Below are 11309 nucleotides of genomic sequence, written 5' to 3'. Positions count from 1 at the left end.
AGCTACAACAAGGGTGACCCCAGTGCCTGATTAATATAACATTTCTGATGTCCATAACAACACACATGCATAAAAAAAACAATTACCAACTACCCGCCCGCACTAAAAAAATATCCGCCTGACCCGTTTATTTTTATTTATGTATTATACACCCGCAAAAGAGCATTTTAGCGGGTGACCCGTTGGGGACCCGCGGGTACCCGACCCGTTGCAGGACTCTAACGCCAACTATAATTATACTAGCTGGAAATGTCAGCCAGTGGAAACAAAATTTGGACAAACTTTGAGGCAAAAAGAAGGGCCCTGCTTTTGTCTGCAACAACTCTGTAAATTTATTTCAAGGCAGCAACACACAGATCCAAGTTAAAGCCCAGGTTTCTCACATACAGAGAAGGAATACTAACGGTCATTTAGGCTTTGAAGGAACTTATGTCCGATAGCTTTTATGAAAGCAGGGGAGTGAATATAAAACACAAACAAGAGCCCTGTTTTTATCACGTATATAAATAGGCAAGCTCATGCCAGTATGCTGCCTTCGATATAGTTGTTTTGAAATGAATTAAGCAATGCAAACTTTTTACAAGCTAACCAGGGAAACTTTTACTCTGACAAAAACCCAGAATTCTTTGCCTTGGTAAAGGCGAACATCACCCTAGCTCCAGTTTATAACTGTTCATCCCGCCGGCAGCTTCTGTGCATCTTTTACATTTTCCAGCACTCCTTTTAGGTTTTAGAAATGGATTAACCTGTTTTCCAGCCTCTGATTACTTTGGGTAATGAATCTCTGATTTGCATTTTCCCACTGACAACATTTAGCTTTTTATTTCAAAATTGAAATATATTATACACATTTCCACGTCTGCCAGTGAAATGGCTCCAAATCAGTCAGATTGGAGGTAAAGCGTCTGTGTTCTAAATTTCTAAATCATGTGTGAGATAACAACTCTGATAAGCTTCCTCTTCCTCCTAAAGACTAGCATCCCCATAGCATGATGCTGTCACCTCCGTGTTACATCGCAGCAACAGTGTATTCAGTTAAAGCCACACAGACTAAAACCCTAAACAATTCCCATCTGGAATAGGTAAACTAAAACAAATGCACATTTCTTTCAGAGTGGTTTCAATCTGACATTTAAATATGATGAGAGGTAGGGGCACATGCCCTGGGGGAAAATGTGCAAAAACCTTAGTCCTTGATGTGCCAAGCAAGAATTAAAGACCCAGCCCGTTAATATTTGACACAATCCCATTTCCTGTCAGCCTACTTTTAAATAAAGGCTATTAATGCCAAAAAAAATGATAAAATGTGATGAGAAGCACAGTGATTTCTGTTTTCTTTCTGTACATTTCTTACTGTGCTTATTTTGGATATCTGGTACAAATACCAGATCCACATAAATGTTTAAAATCTTGGTACACAGCCTAACAAATAAGCAACTCAAACCAAACTCAGGGTAGCCACATGGTTCAGCTTTAGTCTCTGTTTCTGGTAACTACCATCAGGCCTTCCCATGGCTTCAGATTTGTATTTATTTGCATCACATTTTCCTTCATTTTGAAAACTTAACTGGATTTTATTGTGTCAATTTTCCCTTAAATTACACACTACTTTGTACATACAAGTTTGTGGTTGTAACTTGACAAATTACTTGCCATGGACAAAGATCTAAGCCACTTTTGAGGGGGAAAATTTTTTTTCTTTTGTTTTTGTTACCCGTAAAAGAAATAATGGCCGAGCAGAACAAGACTGAGGAAAGTTCACACTAGAAGCACGTTTCTCTGCACGGCAGTACGGAGGAGCGATTTATTTCCCTGAGCCCCCGCATGCTCGCCAAACAGTGCCTCAGCCTGCTGGAATCTGTGTGGACTGGCAGAAAAAACAGGGGCCTGCCACAAAGGCTTATGAGCCTGGGATTTGGCCCTTGCTAAACACCTGGGTCTTTGGTTCCCTCCCTAGATTCTTGTTTAGGGGAAGCACTGATGAGAGGAAACATGTCTTCTACTGAAAGCCTGAAATAAGAGGTTTATAGTTATTTAATCCGTCAGTGTAAAACAGTTTTTTTACTTTAGTGGGTTAAAATAAGCATCAGACAAAAAAGCATAAACAGACTTCCCTTTAGTTACTGTTTTTATAGAAGAATGGTAATTGATTGAATAATATAATTCTAATAGATTCATACAATCCTATTAACAAAAAATATATATGTATTATATTCTCTATTTAAACATTAAGGGGAAACTATTCAGTCTAAACAGACCCTCTGTTACAAAATCATTTATTGCGTAAGGGTGACATTAGCACCATCCAGCGGAGAAGTTTGATATTGCAGGAGGAAAGTAAAGGAGAAAGTATCTTTCTCACAAGCTCCCTCTGCTGGAGAAATGCTCTTCCTGCAGCAACATTATTTCCTGTGCTGCTTCACTTGTTTGTCCAAATTCAGGTAATTTCTAAAGAGTTTGAAATTTATAAATCAGGTTGATTAGCGAGTATTGATGTTTTTTTCTTTCTTGAAAATCTTGAAAAATGTTGCAAAAACCAAATCTTAGTACTTTAGAGGGGACAAAGTGTTACATTTCAGTGTGCCTCTGAATCCCTCAAGAATCCCAAAACCAAGGTTTGCTCATGGTGTTGTCAACCAGAGGATATGATTAGTCTCATGAACTTTAATAATGAAATTAGCATCATTTGGACTAGGCTTAGAACTTATATTTTGATGTAAACCTTTTTTTATTTATTTATTGTTTGTTGTTATTTTTATTTTCATTTGTTAGATAATACTAAACACCAGAAAAAAACAACAACAAAAAAAAAACCCATGAAAAACAGAGTAACAACCCTAATATGTTTAGCTCCTGTTAAGGTTTCTAAATAATTTTCCATTTTCAGCTTTTCATTGCTGTTGTCCTAGAATCTATATATATATATATATATTTCTCCATCTTTACATTTTCTCCACTATCTCCATCTAATTGTTTAAGGAAGCAATTAGGACATTTGAAAAGAAGCTGGAAAAACAAAGAATAATCTCTGATAAAATGTGGAAACATGAAGGATCTGGTAATAAGATTGTGATTCTAGAGCAGCGTGTATCACAGGGCCCTGGGTAAGAGAAAAGAAACAGCTGTTGTAGTGTGCTGGGTGGGGTTCTGGTGGCCTGGAACCATCCTGGATGAACGGATCGTGACTTTAGACGCTGGGTCTAACCTTGGCAATTGTAGGAAGCTCGTCCCTCAGGAGGACGAGGCAAACGGAGGCTCAGCTGTTTTCATTTGAATGAAAGTACTGAGAAGAATCCCTGTTAGCACGGACAGGAGATGCGCATTGACAGACAGTGACTGGAACTGGACATAAGGGGTGTTTTGGTCAAGCAGCAGTCATGTGAAGCCTCCGTCATTACTATAAAAAAAAGAAAAAGACAATAGAGTATCAGTAACTATCAGAGGAAAAACAGAATAACTTCAAAATTGTATGTTCTGAATGAAAGAGGAAAGAAGAAAAAGAATGTTGCAGACTCTTGGCTAAATAAATAATGCGAATGAAGATATTTAATGCTTGATAAATGAGAGAAATATATAAAAACATCTTTTTTTTCCTGCTCCAAACATTAAAAGAAAACAATGTGTCTGTTTTTAAGTCTTGTTGAATTGTTTTTGGACCACAGCAGAAGAGTGCTGGTCTAGCTTGGAAAATCGGCCGCTACATGTAGTTTAATAAAACAAATAAGGACTTATTGTGATCAGATAGAAAGAAGAGCTAATAAACCCGTAGATAAGATTCCCTTTTTGTTCTCATGATCTACTCATTACATTGTAAAAACATGATAGTTACTGTAAAGTAGTGGAAAGAGGAAAAGCATCTCTGATTTGCTCCTTTACTGTCGTTTTGCTCAGATCCATCAGATGCATGGCTAAAACTCTTTAGAGGCTGAAACTTTTGTCAAACAAAACATTGCCTCAACTTGTTCTGAAGCACAAAAAAAACAACCAAGATGGGCACTTTTTAGTTTTTGCAGCCGTTTTATTTTTGCTCCAGGAGCATCCTTCAGGGGCCGTAAATTTTCAGGCACGTTTGTGTTTAAAAAGCCGCTTCTCCTCTGTCCACTGGTTTCGCTTGTCCCTGTCTTCACCTTGAGAGGAGAGGACAGGCATTCCAGCGCCGCTTTCCAACTCTAGCCCAGGGTGACGCTTAGTCGGAGCCCATAAGTGACAGGGGCCCCAGACCCCCCTCCCCCCCACACACACACAGGAGCCAGAGCCTCTACACACAAACACACACACTCCTCTTCCTCCTCCTCCCTGCCCCTCAGTCTACAGATGTGCTGCTCAGGAATTCTGCCCTATGCCCTGCTCCTGCCCCATCCCACCCCCCCACCTCAACCCAACCCACTCAGCTCCTCCTCTTTTCAAGCCGGAGATGCAGAGATCTTTAAAGAGATAGATTAGCTTTAGATTTTTTCTGCTAGTTTGCCCGTCCTCCTGGTGTCCCCTGTACAGCTTACACACTGGCCTGAAAGATGATGAGCAACCTTTAAAACCTCAAACAGAAGATAAATCTCAGCTGAAAACCGATTGGTCGTATTTTATGGATTTATAGGTAGCCTCAAACCGTTTCCATGAGCAGAGGTCTGGGTGCAGCTGCCCACGGGGGGTTTCAGGCATAAAAGGGTGGAGTTGCAGCATTTTTTGGTTGTGTTGGGACAGGTTAGTCAGGCTACCTGAGGGGAGGTGTTGGTCTTTTGCCATCTATTTCACACTGAATGCCCAGATCACCAGTCCAACTTCTCTTTCCTCCCTTTTTCGATCTCTCCGTCTTTCCATTAAGCATTCCGCTCAGACCTGCACCAAGGCTCCAAGCTCAGAAAACTCTGACCACGAACGTGTGTGTGTGTGTGTGTGTGCGTCTGCCTCAATTGCTGGAACCTATCCAAGGTTTCCGTGGTGACCGCACAACACAACGAGACAATCAGAGGCAAGCCCACGCAGCGCAGCAAGAGGACATTAACGCAGGAACCGCGGGTCAGGGGGCAGAGGAAGGCAGGGCAGGACATGCGGGGAGGAAGATGAGGAGGAAGGTATGGAGGGATGAGGTGTCACCGCAGGGAGAGGGGGCCAAACCAGGGAAGAGGAAAGTAAATGAGAATAAACAGGCTTAAAATCTACTTCAGGTTTCCTCCTTTCTTGCCTGCAAGATGTCAAGCGCCTTAAAGGTTTCCTGCCCCCCAGGTGTGTGTGTGTGTGTGTGTGTGTGTGTGTGTTTGGGCTTTAACAACCACCTCTGTGCGTGTGCAGTGGCGTGGTATTAGTCAGAGATGGCGGCATGCATGACTGAATCCGGGAGCAGCAGGGGTGTGTGTTTGTGTGTGAGAGAGCATGCACGAACCTGAACGATATGTGGCATGTGTGTCAGTGTGTGCATGTTTTAACTTTGTGTGTGTGTGTGTGTGTGATTGAGAGAGAGAGAGAGAGAGAGAGAGAGACAGAGAGCGCATACGCACTCGGGTACTCTCACATATCTCTGTCCCCCAGGGGACGACGCTAAAAATATGTGGCTCCTCAAGCCTTCTGGTGTCTGAGCAGCGTCTGTCTGCTCTCTCCTCCATTGCCGTCCCTGCGGCCCTCCCTCCCCTATCGTTCGTTACTCCCGTTCCCTCCATTCCTCCCTCAATTACAGCCCTCTTCCAAAACATGGCACCGTGGCGATCACGCACACACAATCTACGCCCCAGCTGTCTCCCTGCTACACTTCCAGCGAGGATGACCTCTGCTCACCCACGGCTGGATGAAGGAAATGGAAGGAAGGAAAAAAAAGAGTGGAAAAAAAGAGAAGGAATATAGAGAGATGGCATCTGGGGAAGGGTAATGGTAGCAGTTGTTGAGCTGGAGTCTTGCTTTTTACGAAACTAGCTAAAACTATGTATTGGTTTTATTATTCGGCATTTCTTTTTGTTAAACTGACCGATATGAACTGTCTATATGAAGAGTTAGGAAATCTGTTCCAGATATTTCTACACCTTCTCTTGGTTAGGTATAGATTAGAGTCCAACATGTTGGACGGATTATGTGAAGCTTGCGTTCTGCCGACAGAAAAGCACTCAATTTTTTTTTTATGTTGAAGCACACAGACATATTAACCATATATCTAGATGTTGTTGAGTCCTAAAGTTAATTTCTCCTTTGCTCACCACACTTTTCAACGAGATGAAGGCCTAAGCTCTGCAACCTCAGTTTTGTCTTTCTGTGATGGTTTGGCCTCATGACGACTGTTTCAAGTTCAAGAAGGCGCTTCTGGTAGCCTTTTATCAGTCATAATACTCTTGCAAATAAATCTACAAAATATTATATGTGCAATGTCTACCTTTTTTTTATATAAAAAATAAACCTTTCCCCCTTTCTTTTTTTTAAGATTTCATAAAGCCATTTCTTATAACAATGTTTCTCAGGTCTTTCGAAGACGAACAGGCCCACAGCATGACAGATTGTCCTCTATATGTATTTTCAAATATTTATTCATTCTTTAATGCCAAACCATCAGTCAACAGTCATTGTTTTTTTCAATCCTGCTAAATCAAATCAGTGCAAAATTTGACTGATTGTTTACAAATACTACAGACCAAGCAAGAGGCCCTTGATCTGATTTTAAATGCAATATGTAAAAAATGTAAATATACATTTTAACTGGATAAAATCTGTTATAAGTGAGCCTACTATATATTTTTTAAATACTACAAGAATAAATGGTTTCCTATCCAACCTGGGCAAAAAAAAAAAAAAAAATATTAGAGTAATATTAGAGTATCTTAGCTTTTTTAAAAGCATATTTGTTAAAAAGCTGCTGATAGTCTGTTTTTTATTGGAGCTTTGGATCACATTTATGCTAATAAACTCTTTGCCCTATCAGTTAAAGCCTTGGAATGAAGATTGAATATAAATTTAACATATTATTTTTCTAATAAGATGCTTTAAAGCTTAAAGATCACAAATTTTTCATTTGATTTTCCATAAACTAATTTAGAATGCCTTGGGTGTGAGCGTTGCTAAGGTAACATGCCTTGCCTTACCTTTTATATCCAGGACTCAATATAATAAGTTGCCCTTCAACAGCAGCAGTTTGTGAGAAAGACCTTTGTTAATAAATATTATGGTGTGTTAATATCCTGTTACTTCACATCAGCAAGATTGTCTTGTGGTTCACATTTAACATTTCGCATTTTACATAATCTTCTTTATTACAGGGAGACAACAGCATTGGGCATTGTTTTTTCTTTTCTAAAGTTGATCAAACCTTTTGTTTTTCAGAAACCAGTGCTCTGGAAAAATTTCGGAGGGCTGAGTCAGTGGAGGCTGGGAAATCACTGAATGCAGCGCGTTTCAGCCGGGTGGCTCTTCTTAAGAAAAACTTCAGTGTTGACAACCCGGGCCGCGCCATTAAGCCCCCCCTTCCCACAAAGCCAGACCACTTGCGTCTAACAACCACACCCACCATCAGGTAAACCCTGAATATCAATGGACACTCTCCCACCTGCATCCAAGAGTCCCTCTGCTTAAAGTAACGGCGCACAGGATGACCCATGAAGCCAAACGTTTAACCTCCGTTAGAGAAAGGAGAACTCGCTGTCGCTCTTTTCCCAAAACCCAGAGAGTCACATGTTTAAATGCAGAGATCTATTTTCATACTGTAAATGTCTTTATTGGGAAAGACAAAACAAAATGGCTGATTGTTTTGTGACAATTCTTTTACCTTTAGTGAAAAAATCAAGACATCTAAAGATTTCTTTCATTGATGCTTTACACTGCGTGATGAGAAACATTTACAATTGTATTTAATTCACACAATATGAACACATCATTATGTCACCTATTGCATAATTGAAATTGAAAATTTTTCAAGTTTATTTTCCTCTTGGTTTTTGTGTGTTAGAAGAAAAGAAAGGGCATTGGCGATTGGTGCGGAGGGGTGAAAGCAGGTACAGAAGGGTCCTCCCTCATCTTATAGTCTCCTCCCAGGGAATAATGTCAACTTGTTTGTCACACTGCGATGTACGTCTCCCTCTGCCACCTGGCAGGAGTCTCACTGCAACTCATGGACCAATGATGGTGCCAAACGCACACTCATCTGTCACTCCCAGTGGATCAAATCCTGGCAAGTTAGACAGTCGCTGCCAAACAATCCAGCTCTTCGCTGTTCTTTTTGTCATTTGTTGTTTTTGATATGATTGGATGTTGTCTTTTGTTTTGATCTTTTCTATTTGGAGGCACATTTTGTAATGGGGAAATTTGACATTAGCACATTGCTCTTTTTTTAAATGAGGTATGTCATAATCTCTGATGTAAAGATTGAAGGGTGCGGTAAAGTAAGAAATAAAATGTTTAAAGGAGACTTTCTAACCTCTGAGTTTCTGTCAGTCTTTGTTGTCTCCAAAGAAATAAATGTGAATGTTTCTTCAGAACGCTTCTCTTTCACCACACACATTTGCGTAGCCATAAAGAAGGTTCTAGGCTGAATATTTGCTCTCTCCCCTTTGGCAGAATAGGAAGAGTCAGACATTTTTGGACCACACTTTTAGGCTTAGTCAACAAGTATTCAATGAGTTCAGATGTGGGGTCATGTTGACTTTTCCAAACATAAAATCCCCCCAAACATTTAAATGCCTGTAAAATGCACACCCAATTAAATTAACCAGAGTTCTTCAACCCTCTGAAACACACGTATAAGCTTTATTGTTTAAGACAGTTAAATCTATTTTAACTGTGTGTGTTTTACTTCTTGAAGTTGAAACATTTAGAGATTTCAAATTGTTCCCTTTATTTTAATGTAACTACATAAATTGACAAGGCTGCAGACGCAAGTATCGCGTAGCACAAGTTCATATGACATGATAAGCACAGAACTTGTTGTCCTGGAGATGATAGATCTGGATATTTCTATTTGGAGATTCATAACAGCTACTCTGGAAAAACACCTGGACATGTGAACTTTAAAGACTTTTTTATAGAAAGCTTAAAGTATATGGTTAAAAAAAAGGTAATATAGTCTTTCACATACAAAAAGCAAAGCATCATTGGCATAAGGTGCAGAAGTTTATCTCGCAAGCAGAGGGGTGCCGGTTAAAAAGCCAGCTCCCTGAGTAGTTCTGTCCTTGCTCCACACAGTTCTAATGGCTTTCTGATGATGATCAGCAGACCGGTTGGCGCCTGTGTACAGCAGCCCGGTTTCTACTGGGTTCCCACGAATCCTTAATAGTGAGTGAAATGGCATTGAGTTCATAACTACATAAAAACCTGGCCTTAATTAAAGCGTGTTGAATACATCTTTCTATGGTCTCAAACATTTTGAACATACAATTAGTGAGAGCTCATGAATGTAATTAGTTTCAAAGTCATTGGTAAATTGTATTTATTTCTATTATAGTTTAAACTCTAATTTTTTACAAAAACGGTTTGTTTGGGATAAATGAAAAAATGCACTGGCTGTGTTACAGCAACTAAGCTGTCATGATTTTGGAGCTGATGACTGGCTGAATTATTCATTTCATTCTCCTGTCTAACTCTTCCTGGTTTCCAATCCCTGCTCATCTGATCCACCTGCTCCTGCCTCTATTTAAGATGCTTGCTCCCAGTCATCGTGGCCAGATTATCATGTTCTCTCTATCCAGTGGTCAGAGTGTTTTAAGAGTTCCTTAATGTTTCTGATTTTCTGAACCTGACCTGTTTTGACTGTCAACCACTAAGCCTGCCTGTTCCTGTTCTGAACTGTTAGCCTGACCTGGCTTGGGACTCCTGCATGTTCTCTTGGGCTGCAGCATCTGGGACACTCTGGGCGGCTCCCACCGCATTTTGTTGGCAGCCCAGTAATCTGGCTTAAGTTGCTTTTCGAATAATCCCACTGTCTATCCTACCTGAATACTGGGTCCTCTGTTCTGTGTTGTGACATAAGCATAGCAGAGCAGCATGAACGCATGCTACTGTATGCATGTAAGTGAAATCTTTCCGTTTTAAGCAGTCAAGATATTTACACTGGTAGCATAATATGTGCTTTCAATGCCTGTATTTCAATGACATTGCATATAAATCAGGTTAAAGTCCTAATTTCAGACGTGTATAAACTCCTGTTTAGAAAGGAATAGACAGGTGTATCTACTGACACTATCTCAGTGTCTCGATACCTTTCCTGTTGCAAGACAGGAGAAAGGAGGCCAAGGTGCGCCTCTGGCTTGGTGGTCATTCTACAAAATAATACAAACACCTTAATATTCTTCATTTTTATACACTCCATCAGTTCTGGTAGTAGTAACAAGCTAACGGACTGAATAATGTCATTTCTAATCAGATTAGGTATTTAAAACATGATATATTCTTAATTCAATAACTTACTCAGGTAAATATTCCTCAAGTGATCAGTAAAAGGGCAGAAAAGGCTGTGGAGCATACTTTGCATCCGATGAGGAGTAAACTTTACTTTTAAAAACATTCAGATTACGTCATGCACTCAGTGTTCTAACAGGTTAATGCTCAACTGAGAGATTCCCTCTTTTGCATCTTTTAAAAATGCATACAGAGGTCTTGCTTTGATGCATGAGCCACAAAAAAAGCACTACTTGTTCAAGAGGATCAATTGGATGGATTTTGGGGGGTTTTGCAATGGATTTTTCTTAGTCTGCATTATGAAGAACAAGTGCAGAGGCAACAGACACACATCTTACACATTTACAGTATAAATGCAAAAATAACTATATGGATGAACACTTGTAATCACACCATTATGGCAAATCTACATCTATAAAGCAACACAATAATACAGCAAAGCAACGTTCAGCAGCTGCTGCATTCTCCACATGAAACACAGCGTGTTTTGTTCATGTTGTAGATCTGCTGTTTTTGTTTTTCTTCGTTCAGAAGCAAGCTGATCCTCAAGCCTTTTCTTCCCCTCAACATGCTGCATTCTTAAAACAAATACACTCGTTTTGCCATTACCATGTATTGTTTCAACTGGGTTGTTTGGTATTATTGATATGGTTTAATGTTCTCTTAAGTTTTCTAATGTCCATGGGGTGCAAATCAAAGAATAATTTGATGTAAATTTAACAAATTAATATCCATGATTAAAATTTTATATATATATATATATATATATATATATATATATTCTACATATTTAGTGTTTTGTAAAATATTTTTTAATACTGAAAATGTAATGATAGGTATAACCGTTTGAAAAGCTTTGTGACTCTTTAGTATGACGGCCTAAGTAATCAGATCTGATCAAGAATGCATACTCTGCAAATAAGACTCTGCAGGCCAGATATACATTG

General features: G+C 39.6%; 1 protein-coding gene across 3 annotated transcripts in view; it reads left to right on the top strand.

The window, feature by feature from the left end:
* Positions 1–8400, top strand: part of LOC107089822 (SH2 domain-containing protein 4A-like) — a 23013-nt gene extending 14613 nt beyond the window's left edge. The window contains exon 6 of one of the 3 annotated variants that reach the window (XM_015382818.1): positions 7297–8400. In XM_015382818.1, coding sequence (XP_015238304.1) covers positions 7297–7490 — 194 coding nt within the window. In that variant the 3' untranslated portion in view covers positions 7491–8400. The remainder of the gene's footprint in view (positions 1–7296) is intronic. The other 2 variants (XM_015382816.1, XM_015382815.1) reach the window with 2 other exon arrangements.
* Positions 8401–11309: the final 2909 nt, after the last annotated feature.

Source organism: Cyprinodon variegatus, unplaced genomic scaffold, assembly GCF_000732505.1.
Source record: "Cyprinodon variegatus isolate N-32 unplaced genomic scaffold, C_variegatus-1.0 Scaffold267, whole genome shotgun sequence".
NCBI lineage: Eukaryota > Metazoa > Chordata > Actinopteri > Cyprinodontiformes > Cyprinodontidae > Cyprinodon > Cyprinodon variegatus.
The sequence above is the reverse complement of the archived record's forward strand: the minus strand, read 5'-3'. Positions and strand labels throughout refer to the sequence as shown.